The sequence below is a fragment of the Leptopilina heterotoma genome, unplaced genomic scaffold (genome assembly GCF_015476425.1).
Source record: "Leptopilina heterotoma isolate Lh14 unplaced genomic scaffold, ASM1547642v1 Lhet_114, whole genome shotgun sequence".
Lineage (NCBI taxonomy): Eukaryota > Metazoa > Arthropoda > Insecta > Hymenoptera > Figitidae > Leptopilina > Leptopilina heterotoma.
Window position 1 is genome coordinate 310,451 of NW_025110833.1, and position 15,530 is coordinate 325,980.

General features: G+C 27.4%; 1 protein-coding gene across 2 annotated transcripts; it reads left to right on the forward strand.

Annotated features, from left to right (window-relative positions):
- The first annotated feature begins 410 nt into the window (after positions 1-410).
- On the forward strand, positions 411-14,419 carry LOC122507547 (transcription initiation factor TFIID subunit 4). 2 transcript variants are annotated; one of them, XM_043620335.1, is made up of 10 exons: positions 411-2,076; positions 3,932-4,201; positions 5,208-5,336; positions 5,580-5,912; positions 7,183-7,359; positions 7,719-7,978; positions 8,485-8,651; positions 8,858-8,988; positions 9,078-9,260; positions 12,113-14,419. In XM_043620335.1, exons 1-10 carry the CDS (start codon positions 1,105-1,107, stop codon positions 12,389-12,391), a joined length of 2,901 nt encoding a protein of 966 aa, XP_043476270.1. In that variant the 5' UTR covers positions 411-1,104; the 3' UTR covers positions 12,392-14,419. The 2 variants fall into 2 exon arrangements, with proteins under 2 accessions (XP_043476270.1, XP_043476277.1); XM_043620342.1 differs by having other exon boundaries at positions 3,932-4,138.
- The last annotated feature ends 1,111 nt before the right edge of the window (positions 14,420-15,530 follow it).

Consider the following 15,530-nt stretch of genomic DNA (forward strand, 5'->3'; position numbering starts at 1 on the left):
AATGTAAAATTCACACAATTAAATAAAAACAAATACGAAACAAAACTTTTTCAAGTAAATAACAACATTTAACTGGACAAAACCATGAAAAGTGTATTGCATAGATTTCCTTACGCATTGACTAAAGTGACTTGTTACTTCCGCCACCGGGGGCAGCACAACCAAATGTCTAAAAACGTGGGAATTTTTGAATTCCTTAAACTAATTCTTTAATTAAATATTCTAATTAAATAAACTTTTAGTAAATATTTCATACTAAATCATTGTTAATTAGTTTTTAGTTTAGTTGTTTAGTTTTTTGTTAGAAAGTAATAATATTGATTTCTTTTTAATAAAATGAAAGTATAACCACCTGGTGTCGTAAAAGAGAACTAAATAATTACCCAAATGATAACGATAAATTGATTGCATGTCAAAGTGAAAACTACAAAGTCAACATTCAACATAAACACATTATCAACGATCAGTGTGAGGATATTTCTCGAGTTTTTTAATTTTTCTATAAAAAACAGTGAGAAATAACTTTTGCCTCGTAAAAATTGAATTCTAAATTGAAAATAAAGTCAAGTTTAATAGTGTTTAGTTCCATTTTAGGACGCGCGTCATTTGGAGTGAGAAATAGCGTTCCTTTTTGAAGTTTATTCGACCTTTTTTGGAAAATAGTGAAACGAATGTTGATTTGAATAGCTCGACGATGATATTAATAGTGAATTTTCGAATTGGAGCAATAATTGATGGTGATGGAATGATTTTCGAGGCTGCCCATTTTGGCGGGTGACGTGTTGTTTCTGTTTTTGATCGACTATAGTCGTCGACGACGACGATAACGACGTTGTCGTGGGGAGGGGCGGGCGGCCTTCGCGGTTGGAAAGCACGCGCCGTGAAAGAAGAACACGTGGTGTGTGACACAGGGCAAGGATACCTAGTTGTCAACTATTCCCGACGATGTTTCAATGGTGCATATATGTGATCCTTGAAGGCGCCTGTCCAGTAAATATGAGATCCTCCGTGGTCAGTTTTCAGCGTTAGGGGGGCAATGCACTGTGGGAAGTATTTGCGACACGCGCATGCGCATTTCAGTTTACAGTTGGAGTTTGGAAGAAAATGGCGTCAGCTAAGTTTCTGGAGGAAGCTCTCAGCACGGACGTCGACGAATCCGCAGTAAACGCAATTGTGGGTTCACTCGAGACGCAGTTAGTGACGTCGACGCCAACGGTTGCCGTTCATCAGCCAACTTCCGTCGCGATCAGTCAACAAAATCACCAGGTGAACTCAACTATTTCAAACGGGGGCACTATCTCCGCTGTCGTACAGACACAGAAACATGGGGTTGCCAACGGCGGCAGTCAGACCTCCGTTAACAGTCTGATGACTCAGGAGGTTCCAAAATCCATCACGACGAGTACTCTACTCCCGGTAAATGTCGTCACGACAAATGCTGTCGCGCCACAAGTTACCGCACAGCAGCAGCAACAACAACAGCAACATCTCCAACAGCAAAATCAGTCCACAGTTGCAGCCACGTATATCAACCAGGTAACCTCAAATCAAACAGTTCCTGCTCTTACCAAGACACATGAACAAGTGAAAATCATTTACTCGGGTGCGGGACAAGTTATCGCGACAACCGGAGTTGTTAACGCTAATAATAAAATTACCTTCCCTGCCCAAAATGTTGGGCAACTAGCAAACGGTACACTAGGTGTTACGACACAGACGGTCCTGCAGACGGCGAATGTTGTCACAAATACCGGCACAGTGGTTCAAGCTAATACTCAGGGTGTTAATGTGAATAAACCAACAGGTACTGCTTTAGTGATAAAGAGTAGTGCAACACCAGGTGGTATGGTTTCCGTCCCGTTGTCAGTTCCCGTCTCTGTTGGTGGCAACGCTGTTAATACGACTCTCCAAAGTAAAGCGGGAGTCACGTCGACAATTGTTCCAAGTAATATGCAGATTCTCAACATGAATACAATAAGGCAAGGAACTCCTGTTGCGGGTCAGCAAGGTGGTAAACAAGTTGCACCAAGACTTGTCATCGGTCAACCAATGGTTGGAGCCAGACCTGGTGCTCCAGTAAGTTACATTCTACCTATTTTGTAAACATTACCACATTTCTCTCTTACAAAATCACTATATACGTGTCTGTTTTCATTTTCTAATTATGCAGCGCCACTGCACCTTTCAAGTGTCATTTCTCGTGACTTATTTCACTTTCTCCTATTTACCAAAAAAAAAACATTTTCAAAAAGCAAAAACCATTTTTATAATTTTTACAAGTATAGCAATTATAACCTCCAATTTTTCCATTTTAGTTTTATTTTTATCCTTTTCGCACAATTTCCAATTAAACAATTTTATAATTATAAAAAAAGACCTTGAATTTTAATACATAACTTATTAATTCAGTTGCAATACTTGTTTCGTTTTTCTCAAATAATCAAGGTATTTTTCTCCTGACGTATATAATCAAAATGTCAAATACTCTCTGATAATTTATCAAGTTGAAAATTATCTCACTCTTATCGTCTTGATACTTTTTTATACCTAAATCTACAAAATTTAAATACTGGAAAGGTTTTTTTTTAAATATTTCAATATTTTGATTTCAAAAATCATGACAATTCGAATAGAATTTAAAAGGTATTTAAAATGGTTCATTTATTACAAGAAGGAGAAATTTTTCATTCATTATTTTCTATTGATAGAGTATTTAATTGATTTTCGCCTCTTGTCAATGAGTCTTTTTCCAATTTCTTGGAATTTCTATATAATTTTCAGTCAATGTTTGTGTTTCGAAGCAAAGCTCACAGATAACAATTAGTTTATATATACTGTTCTCTTAATTTAATTACGAGATTTTATTTTCTTCGGAAGTAACACAATGTACGTTGTTAATGACCAGGATTATCGTGGAGTGAGTTTTTTTTTTAAAAGCAGTGATTTTTTTACATATTTTTTCTATCAGCGTCTCATTGTTGATTATTTGTTGCTTCTTTTTGATTCTAGTCGTTTTCGTATGTGATTACTATAAAATTAATCGCTATAAAATAATATAAGTGTGGAAAATAATTTTAATTTTCGTTAGATAAATTTATTTTCTAATTTATTTTATTTTTTTATTATTGTTTGAAAAGGCTCGCGTGAAATGCAAAATAATGCTAACATAACCTTAAAAAATATCTCGTTTGACGTATATATTATATTTAACCTTGGGTTTCTTGAGATTAGTGTTTATTAGGAACGATTAAGTGAGTAATTAAACGATAGTAAATAAATCGAATGTGAAAATGTTTTCTTTTAAATAATTTTTATTTCCTTGACTGTCATTATTTATTAACACTTGAAATGATAGTCTTGATTGGCAAGATTGGCACTAAAGATTTAATACTATTTCCTAGTAATATTGTCTTTTTGACAATTTTTCTTTTTCTAAATTATATTTTTATTTCTTTTTATTTTCTTTCCTGTATTTTTATTTTTTTTTCTATTTTTTACCTTTATTTTGGTTTCTTTTTCTATTTTTTACTTTTATTTTGAATTTTTTCTACTTTTTACCTTCATTTTGGTTTCTTTTTATTTTTCTACCTTTATTTTGATTTCTTTTTATTTTCTTATCTTTAATTGATTCTTCCGTTTTTTATCTTTATTTTATTCTTTTGATCTGTATTTTGTTTTTTCTTTTTTTTATCTTTATTCTATTGTTTTATTTTTTGATCTTTATTTTATTCTTTCATTTTTTGATCTTTATTTTTTTCTTTCATTTTTTTTTTTTGGTAATGTCCCTAAAATTTTGAACGTTCAAAAGAACGAAATATATTTTAATATATTTTTAAAAATGACTTTGCAAAAAAGATATAATTTTGAAAATTATATTTTTAAATGAAAAAAAAGATTGACGATATACTAAAATAATTTGGATATTTTTCAGATAACGTTGCAAGCATTCCATGGTCTTCAGATACAGGGGAATTTAATAGTAAAAACGGAGAATGGACAATATCAATGTATAAGAGTGGCAGCTCCAGCAGCCGCTGCACCAGGAGGCACAGCTGTTACTCAAAATAATATAGGAGGAAATACGATGGTTGCGACACCAACTGGAGGCACGACTTATCGTCTCGCGTCTGTGCCGGTTGTAAGTAGGCTGAACACTCAGTTCACTGGCCCGCCACTCGCCACCCTAAGAAAACCCATTCAGGTGACGCACTCTCATACCTCATACGAGACTCGATGTAGTGCTGTTGTAGAATTTTTCATTTGTTTTTTTTTATCTATTTTTTCCTGGTTTTTTCTCTTTTTTTTTCCTTTTTTTTTATTCGTTTATTTTAGTTCACTTGGAATGGTGTTACCTGTAAGGCTGAGTACTTCATTTGCATTTTCTTGTCCTGCATCGAATTTTGTTAACCTTGGGTCTTTTTTTTTTTAATATTTCAATACCAATCTAAACACAGGTCAAATTTACTCCCCCGTATAGATAATTTAAATTTGTTTTAATGGGGTTGCTTGTTTTTATTTTTTTAAAATTTGTAACCCTTTAATTTGTTTATAAGATTCAAATGAAAATGTTTCATTTTAGAAATTAATAAGTAACGAATGTTTGGGAAAATTCGAGATCACGAGTCTATGATAGGTGTAAGTGCGTCAATTTTATTTTTTAAGAGAAATAAAGAGAAAAGGTATTAAATTTTTATATTAAAAAAAATCTGTGTTTAGTTAGTATTTTCCCTGAATGTGATTAATGTTAATTACTTTTTTTTATTTTGATTTAAAAAAAAATCCTTTCCCGTAGAAAATTTTATTATAAACAAAAGCTGTTCAGTGAGTTTTGCATGATAAAGAAGTGATATTGCTTTAGTTTGATTTATTTTTATAATTCTTTACTGTTTGGAATTTTTGATTGATATTTAGAGAAAGAAGAACGATCTTTCTGTTTTACTCGTTTTGATTGAAGATTTCTATTTTAATTTTTTTTCTCTATTTTTGTATATATAATAGTTTAGCATGAGTATTGGCTTAAGGTGAATTCTTTTCTTGTTGAATTTTGTTTTGTGAAATTAAATAAGTATTGAAAATTGCGAGACTTTGAAAAGAATGATTTTTTTTATTCAAGAGAAAGGAAAATGGAGAAAGAGACGAGAAACATCTACGAAAGGTTTGATCATTGATTTTTTTTTTACAATTTTCTTGCATTTGGTTTTGTTTAGACGGCACAAGCAAGTGTGACTTCTGTTACTGCAAATGCAACTGTTACTCAATCGGCTCCGACCACTGTTCCTGTTACTACACCGAATGCTAATGTTACATCAGTCCAAACAGGACAAACTCCTGCACAGGTAAACACTGCTTTTTTTTGAAGTTTTTTTCACTTTATTTTGTTTTTTTCATGGTTGAATTTATCAACCAATAGACAAGCCGTTTATTAATTAATAAATAGTCATTTATTTGTTAATAAAAAGTAGTTTATTTGTTAATAAAAATCATATTAATTGCATGTAAATAAATAAATAGTGCTTAATGTGAAAAGAAAATCGTTTTAAAAATGTTGCTCGAATATTTTTTTGTTTTTCAAATTTCAGCGTCAGACCACAGATAATACCAAAGAAAAGTGCCGTAAATTTTTAGCAAACTTATTAGAGTTGTCTAGTCGAGAACCTAAACAAGTGGAACGAAATGTTCGGACGTTGATTCAAGAATTAATTGATACTAAAGTTGAACCCGAGACGTTTTGTGATAGACTTGAAAAATTGTTAAACGCATCTCCTCAACCATGTTTAATCGGTTTCCTCAAGAAAAGTCTGCCTCTTCTTCGGCAGTCCCTCGTCACGAAGGAACTTGTCATAGATGGAATAAGACCACCTCCTGCAAATGTTGTTTTCTGTATAGCTTCCGCATCTCCCGCTACTGTACAAGTAAGTTTTCTTTCTTCCTTTTTTTATATTACGTTCAGAATTTAATTTTTTACATTTATACTCAATTTTTTCACTGTCTTAAATTTTAAAACAAAACCCATTTATATTTAAATAAAATAAATAATAATAATAATATTAAAATGTAATTTAATTACAGTATTTTTAAATTTTTCACTAATTTATTTATTCTTCGCAAAGAGTAAATTCTTTAAAAAAATTATACAAACTATTCGAAAATTAATTTTTCCATTTGAAATTTGATACCAAAAATTGTTGAAAACTACGAAAAATTTATAGAAATATGAAAATATTTTTTAATTAAGATTGTAATGGACAAAATATAATACGATAAATTACGGAAAATTTTTCCTTACATTGTAATATTAAAAAGTGTGACAATTGTTATTTATAGAGTTGATGTGTGAAATAATATCGTTGCACTGAATCAAATTAGAAATAATTTCTCATGAATATCTTTTCGTTTGACATTTATGAGATAAAGGGTGTGTTTAATAAGTTATCATGTTATCATGGATGTTCGTTAGATATTGTGTCTGCATTGCTCTCCGTTTAATGAGATGTCAGAGATCAAAGAGCACGAACAAATATCGATAATACAGCAAAAAAAAAAAAAATGTAATTTATGAACAAACGAATTACATTGATGGAGAATTTTTTTTTCCAATTCTTAATTCGTCGGTTTTTAATATTTTGGCCTATTTTTATTAATTTTATTTTTTTATTTCAATATTAATATCGATATTTCAATTTAATTCAATTGTAATTATCTATTATAATTTACGTATTTAAATTATATTTACATATATAAATTAAAATGTAATAGTTAAATAAAATTAAATAGGAAAGAAGAGTAGGAAAAATCTGATTATAAACGAAAGGGAAAATTAATTATAAATAAAGTAGAGAAAATTAATTTTTTAATTATTCAATTAAGTTAAAATTGAGTTTATAATATTGAACTTTCGGTTTTGTAATTAATTTACAATATTTTTTGTTTGTTTGTGTTGTAATAATGATGTAATAATTTTGCCTTAATGGTAATTAAGTGAATACATTTTATTTATGTTAAATCAATCTTCAATGTTTTTTTATTTATTTTAAAAATGACGAATTTACAAATTTTTTTTACAAATTCAGGTCATGATTAAAAAAAATTTGCGGAGTAAAGTAAAATAATTGCTGATGTTTTTTTTGTCATAATCAAATTTGTTTTTTTCTGTTGAATATAATTGCATTTTTTATTCTTCAGCCTCAGTTAAGGAATACTTTAGCCGTCTTTCCCGTACCAGTGGGGGCGGTTGCTACTGCGGGGACTCCGATTCCCTCTGCGACTGCTGCCGCGACAACGCAAGTCAGGGTGATGACACCTCAAAATACTGTAACAACTGCCGTTCCAAGAGGAGTTCAACACGTCCAGCAAAGGCTGGTAAGTCTCTCTTGCTCTCTCTCCTTTTTTAATTTGCTAAATAAAATTTTAAAGTCTAATCACACCGTTTTTATCTGTTTCTCTTCTTTCAGTAAAAATTATTTTAAATTGAACTAAAGAACTAAATTCAAATAATTCAACTAAAGGACTATAATTTCAACTAAATATTATTATCTAATAATAAAAATAAATACGATAATGAAAATTAATGTCAAGAAGAAAGCGAATGTTTGAGAAATAAATTTAGAAGTTAATTTAAAGAAATTAGAATTAATTTTTCTTCCTCGTGGAGGAAGCTTTGTTTCAATTGTAAATTTAATTTGAATTGTAGTTGTAATTGAAAATGTAATTTTTTGTAGATTCGACCAATTACAACGGTGGCTCGTACCCAAGCAACCGCTATTAGATCGGCAATGGCTGTTAGTACAATTCGACCATCGGCAACGGTTGTTCAGAAAACAGCAACGACAACTGTTCTCAAAACAATCACTGCTGCCGCTCAGGGAAAAGCAGTTAATGCGACTACTACGCTCAACAAACAAGTTGTAGTGCCTTCAGTTCAATCAAAACCGACAATTAAAGAAAAAGAGAAGAAAACATTTTCCTCAGCTGGTTATACGTAAGAATAAAAAAAATTATCTTCATCATTCGTTAGAGTGAAAATTCTAAAAAGAAATATTTCAATCTATTTTTTTTCTCTTTTCTTTTTTAATATCTTGATTGAATTATTTAGTCGTTTCAAACTTAATTTGAAGTAAATTTCTAAACTAAGTAAACAAATTTTTATTTAACTATTTAGTTTATTGTTATTTAGCTATTGGAGAGAAATTTAATAATTCTTTTTTTGTAAAAAATATTGAAAGAAAATTGAAGAACAATCTGTAGTAAAATTCGTTGTTATAGATACTTTTAATAAATAATACTTTTAATAATACTTTTAATAAAATTTTGTAGATATAAATAAATACTATAAAGATAAAAGTACAAATTATTAATTGTTTTTTTTATTGACACGTAATAAAACAAAATAGAATAATTAAAAAGGATTAAACAATTTAAAAGCAATTATTGTTTATTTAAAAACTGATAAGAGAAGATGAAAAATGAATTCTTTTTTTAATAAAGGGGAGATGATGATATAAATGATGTCGCGGCAATGGGAGGTGTCAATCTTGCTGAGGAATCTCAAAGAATCCTTGGCTCCACGGAATTTGTCGGGACTCAAATTAGATCTTGTAAAGATGAAGCCTTTTTACATTTATCACCCCTACAGCAAAGAATAAAACAAATAGGTAACTTAATTTTTAGTAAAAATAATTTTAGTATATAAACTATATATAGTAAATAATAGTTTTATTATTATAATTTATATTGAATCAAAACTAATTTAATTCAAGTTAATTAAATTTAATTTAATTTATGGAAAAAGGGCAAAGTCTTTGCTTCTTTCTATTTTTATCCTCCTTTTCTGAAATTATTTCGTTTTTTTCTATTTCAGTGTTAAAATACGGTTTAGAGGAACCAAATCAAGAAGTAGCAACCTTAATTTCTCACGCTGTACAAGAAAGGTTAAAAAATTTAGTCGAAAAACTTGCAATCATAGGTGAACATAGGGTAGACCTTAATAAAGTAAGTAATTGGAAATTCAATTTTAGAATTATTATTGTTGTTGTTTTTGTAATTTTAATTAATTTGTATCTTCTTTATTTGCCTTGCAGATGGATCCTAGGTACGAAATTTCACAAGATGTGAGAGGGCAGCTTAAGTTTTTAGAAGATTTAGACAGGGTAGAACGTAAGAGGCATGAAGAGCACGAAAGAGAAATGCTTCTGCGAGCTGCAAAAAGTCGCGCGAAAACTGAAGATCCCGAGCAAGCTAAATTAAAAGCGAAAGCGAAGGAGGTAAGAAATTTTTATCATTTAGAGCTTTTCAATTTTTTTTTTCAACTTATTTTAGATTAACACAAAAAGAGGCAGTATTTTAAAAATAATTTTATTTTTTAAACTGTTTTTTTAGTCTTATTTTAGAATAAATAGAAAAAAAATAAATGGTCCTTTTTGGAATAAATTCTCCTTTATAAAGTGTTTATTAATATATAAAATATTTTTATCACAACATATTCATGTTGTGAAGGTAATTTTTATTAAAAATTACCCGCATTTTGCGGTTAGCTTAATAAAAGGTTAATAATAAGAACTTTTGAGTTATTCGATAACCGAACATTAAACAAAAAACAGAATACACTTTTTTTCAATTATTACAAGTGGAAAAATATTAAATTTGACATGCGGGTAGACTCTTTAAATAATTTAAATATGCAACCCTTATTTACTTATTTACTTATTTCATAACTAAAAATATTTTTATTACTGCAAAATACGATTAATGATATTTATTTTATTAAAAAAAAACACTTGATTTTATAAATTTTTATGTTTTATTCTATGTAAAATTAAAAAATTAGTTTTCAGAAATTTTGTATCACTTTTGTTCTACTAAATACAAAGTTTAAGCAACTTGGATTTATTAAGATTTAGGTTTATTATTTACTTATTCAGAGAATTTTATTTGAAAATAACTAAATTCTCGCGGCGAATTTTATCAAAATCTTTGAAAATAATTTAATTCTTTCGAGACATTTTATTGAAATTGTATTAAAAATATGTAACTGAATTCTTGGCAAAAAATTTATTAAAATTTTTGAAAATAATTTCATTGTTTCGAAGAAAATTAAAATTCTTTCTAAGAATTTAGTTGAAATTGCATTGAAAATAATTGAAATTTTATAAAGAATCGTATCAAAAGTTTTGAAAATAATTGAATTCTCGTCGCAAATTTTATTAAAATTTTTGAAAATAATTGAATTCTTTTAAAGGGTTTTACTAAATGTTTTAAAAATAATTGAATTCTTTCGAGAAATTTCAGTAAAATCGTATTGAAAATAATTGATTTGATTTCCTTAAAAGAATTTTAATATTTATTAGAATAATTGAATTCTTGACAACTATTTTATTAATATTTTTGAAAATAATATATAATTGTTTCGAAGAAAATTAAAATTCTTCAGAAGGAATTTAAAAAGTTAAAATTGTATTGAAATTAATTGAATTCTTTCGATAAATTTCAGTAAAATTATATTGAAAATAATTGATTTGATTTCCTTAAAAGAATTTTAATATTTTTGAGAATAATTGAATTCTTCGCAAGGATTTTATTAAAATTTTTGAAAAAAATATAATTGTTTCGAAGAAAGTTAAAATTCTTCGGAAGGAATTTAGTTAAAATTGTATTGAAAATAATTGAATTCTTTCGATAAATTTCAGTAAAATCGTATTGAAAATAATTGATTTGATTTCCTTAAAAAAATTTAATATTTATGAAAATAATTTAATTTTTGACAAGAATTTTATTTAAATTGTTGAAAATAATTTAATTGTTTCGAAGAAAATTACAATTCTTCAGAATGAATTTAGTTAAAATTGTATTGAAAATAATTGATTTGATTTCCTTAAAAGCTTTTTTTAATATTTATGAAAATAATTTAATTCTTGACAAGAATTTTATCAAAATTTTTCAATATAGGGGAGAGTCTCCAGTTGTGAGACGGGTTTTATTTTTGACCCGTAAATTGTAAACAGGTAAACGAAATTGTAAATAAAATACACCGTTCGAAAGGTAACAGAAATGCGCAACTTTTATTAAAAGAAAGTGCAGTGTTTCGATGAACTCAAAAAATTTTACGATACATTTTCGGAGCACATCGCTTTTGTCAAAGAAAAAAAAAAATGTCTCCAGTTGTGAGACACTCATTAAAAATTGCTAAAATTTAATAAGTTTGACATAAAACGTTATGTTTAGTATAAATAATTAAATATATTAATAATATATATTATTATATACTAAATAATAATATTTATTCGCCAAAATATGACTATCAAATAAACACAATTTAATAGCTTCAACAAGAGCATTAAAATTGATTTCTTCTGAATCAATTGACTTTTTTCCACTTGACATGCCCAAAAATACTAGAAAAAAAATCAAAACAACATTTAAATAGTATGCCTGCAAAGTCGTATTTTTTATGCTGCCCAGATGGGTGTTGACACCGTCTCACAACTGGTGATATGCTGTGTCTCACACCCAGAAATTGGCGCTATTTTGAAAAAGGAAAATTAAATTATTTTCAACCGTAGATTGGAACAATGCAATATTGCATCACAAAATATAAGGAAAACACTAAAAGAAAATGCATTACATTTACCTTTTCCAATTAATTAACTTGGAAAAAAAGTACTTTGCATTTATTGAAAAAACGCTTTTTAGTCGATTATCAGACACAGTGTTGGTATTTAACAAAAACAGTTTATATATCCGCTTCGGCGTACACGAAAAAGTTGGCTCATATAAAAAGAAATGTTTTTATATAAAACAATCGGCTTTTTAATATTGCATGTTAAAAAAAATTGACTGTCTCACAACTGGAGACTCTCCCCTATGTAATTGAATTCTTTTCACAATTTTAATAAAAATTTGTAAAAATTCTGCGAATAATTATATTAATTTTATGAATAATTGAATTCTTGCAAAGAATAATAATATAATAATAAGAAATTAAATATTCGTCCGAAACCGAAAAGTATGGACTATGAATAAGTAATAATAAAAAATTAAATAAAACTTTTTCTAGTTAATTAATAAAAAAAATTAAATATAAAATGACAAAAATTTGACATTTTTTTTCTCTTTGTAGATGCAACGAGCAGAAATGGAAGAGTTGAGGCAACGTGAAGCAAATTTAACAGCCTTACAAGCCATAGGACCACGAAAAAAACCGAAACTCGATACAGGCGGTGCAACAGCGTCGCCTGGCAATGTTTCCGGTTTAAATGCAGCATCTTCAGGTGTAAATCGACAACTACCAATGAGACCGAGGGTAAAAAGGGTAAATATAAGAGATATGTTGTTTCTATTGGAACAGGAAAAAGATACGTGTCGAAGTACAACACTTTATAAATCGTATCTAAAGTGATGTTCTGCAATGGGCAGGAACTCAAGTGACCCGCCCATAAAAAGGCGAATTACTTGTATGGTCTTGTGTGAGCTGGTCTCAATAGATCTCAAATTTCTTGACGCGCTATTGGCACCTTTAAAAGTGCCTAATAAATTGCGTGCAATTGAAGCTCGATGCCAATTGGCCTGGAGTTGTGTACACATTTTTTTTCCAACAAACGTTATTTGAATGAAAAAAAAAAAACAATAACAAAAATGAAAAAAAACAAAAGCGTCGATACTAAGCTTCCCTAACTATTGTAAATGACTGAAGTTTTTTAAGATTGTAATATACAAGAAATGTAATAAATTGTTCTTTATTTTTTAACTCGAGATCATGTCTGTATAAAGAGAGAAAAAGAGAGAGAAAGAGAGATTGATGTGTATGAGCACATCGTTAATTTTTCTCTAAGGACAACAAATTCCGTTGTTCATTTATCTAAAAGAGGTTGTATTGCGCGCGAATGTTTCCCAAAAAAAATAATAATTAATAACGAATAAATGAATTGAACGGGTTTTTTTTATGTAATCGGTTTTTGTTTTGTATATGCCTGCTCTGCATTGTAATATTTGACTTATACTTTTGGACATTGTAAATCATATTTTTGCAACAAAAAAATAAATAAATTTCGCGATAAGTGTTATCATACCAATTGAATGTAGTAAAAAAAGCGAATGAAAGGAAAAAAGAGAGAAAGAAAGAGAATGAGAGAGAAAGCACTGTCCAAACAGTATAGAAGAAAAATATTATTTGTACAGTTTAAATGACACATAAAAATATTATAGGAATAATTTTCAATGTTGGTACAACAAAATATAGCTACTCAACTATTCTCCAATATAAAAAAAATGGAATTGTTATCAGTATATTATGTTGTAATCTACATTTTCAGTGTTTATAAAAAAAAAATTAGCTGTTACGTTTTTTATTAAAGAAAGATTTACGAAACTAAGAATCACGAATATTTTTTCGATCAAAATATTAATTTATTATTTAATGAAAGAAAAAAAAGTAACTCGTTGCCGCTATCTAGGAGATATGAAGAATACTGCTTCATGAAAAAAATAGTGAATTGAAAAAAAAAATTAACAGAATAAAAAAAAAGAAAAAAAATGCGTGTACCTGATTTGTATGTAAAAAAAAGATCCGCTCTGCTGAAAATACGTGGGTGCCTATTGTACAGATTTTTCTTCTTTCTTTCGTTTAACGTCCAATATTCTCAAAAAAAAAGTTTGTCAAAGGAAAAAAATTTTTTTAAACTATCGACTGCAAATCAAATCAAAAATATAACATTGTAATTCAGTACGTTGCTTAAATTGCATGTAAAAAGTTCTTTTTACAAGAAAGCGCGTCAAAAATAAATTTTTTTCAATGAAAAGAAAAAGAAATAAATTTTATCACTGAAAAAATTAATATTTTTTTTTTTCGATAAATATAAATGTAGAAAAGGGAAAAATTGCGGCAATAGAGTCTCGTTTAAAAGAAAGAAAAACGACAAAAAAAAAAAAAATAAAAAAAAGTTTAACGAGAAATTTTTAGTAGTGTATAAATAGGAAAGTTGACTGTAAATATAGTTAATAAATATCGCGGCGACGTTTTAATCACGCGATTATCAGAAAATCTTCCCATTAAAAAAAAAAGAAATAAAAACGATAAAGGAAGATTCGAAATCATCCCTTTTTGTAAATACAGATCATTTTTTCCATTAAAACAAAACAAAAAATTATTTCTTGTCAACGCGAAGTACCATTGTACTATACCTTAAAACATTTGTTGCGATTACACATTTAGGATTTTTTTACACCGTGAGAAAGATTATTGCTCTTTATACTGCCACTTTATTGTGGAATTTCACAAAGGAAAAATGAATAAAAAAGGATGTGTAAAAAAAAAAATTTACGGTATAGCAGTTTTGGTACAGTACCTATGCTATTTTTACAAATTGTATTAATAAGCAGTAGCCAGAGCAAATAAATAAATATGAAAAGATTTAACGCGACCAATTAACTATTTCTCTTCATTTTTTTTCTCTATTCATCTTATTTATTACCCTTTATAATTTAATTACCGTCCTTTTATTATTTGCTGTTATTTTTATTTTTAAATATTAAAAAAATTTCGTCTAGGTAAAACAATTTCAACAAAATTAATTGAATTCTCTAATTAGAAATTAAATCCACATAAAATGTAAAAAAAATAATTTGTTCCGTGAAGAAATTATTTAAAGTTTATGGAAATTTTTTTTTAATTTATGCGTAAATTCTGTGAATTTTATTTAAGTTTTAATATTTTAATATAATTAATTTAATATTTTATTAACATTATTAATGTTTTTATTAATTAAAATTATTAATGATAATGAGATAATTTTAATTGAACTTTTTAATTTTAATTAGATTAATCTATTTTAATATTAAGAAGTAGGTTTATATTTTAAAATTTGTGTTAATTTTTTTGTTGATATTTATATTACTATTATTTACTTAATTTATTATTATTATTATTATTTATGTTGATTAATATTCGTTTTAATTTAATGTTAATATTATTTATTTTATGCTAGTAATTTTTATTTGTTTTATTAATTTTATGTATTAGTTTTGTAATTTAACATTTATTTTTTGTTTACCTTTGACAAACCATATTAATTATTTCCATTGTACTATTAATTTTTATTATTATTAATTTGACAATTGTTTTGTAATTTCATAATTTCTGAAATAAATATCAAATCGGATTAATTTATCGAGTGGACGTAATTTATTTTTAATATAACGTTGTTTGTAGAATAAAACACTTCAGAATATTTCATAATTTGAAAATATTTACTTTTATTCTATCGAGTAGAAAATTAGTGAATAAATTAAATAATAATTAAGTTAATTAATTTTATTTGTAAACAAAAACAATTTCCTCCATTGTTACATTTTAGAATATATAACGTGAATTTTGAAAATATTTACTCTAATTCCAACGAATTGAAAATTAATAAATAAATTAAATGACAATTAAGAAGTTTAATAATAAATAGAAGTATATTTTTCTCTAAAATTGATAAATTTTAGAATATTTAACGTAAATTTTGTAAATTAATTAATTTTATTAATAAATAAAAACA

Bases quoted from the DNA above. Each gene is read 5' to 3' on its own strand.
- LOC122507547 (XM_043620335.1), top strand. From the start codon at position 1,105: ATGGCGTCAGCTAAGTTTCTGGAGGAAGCTCTCAGCACGGACGTCGAC. The intron at 2,077-3,931 runs GTAAGTTACATT...GATATTTTTCAG, and splicing joins GAGCCAGACCTGGTGCTCCA to ATAACGTTGCAAGCATTCCA. The intron at 4,202-5,207 runs GTGACGCACTCT...GGTTTTGTTTAG, and splicing joins CCCTAAGAAAACCCATTCAG to ACGGCACAAGCAAGTGTGAC.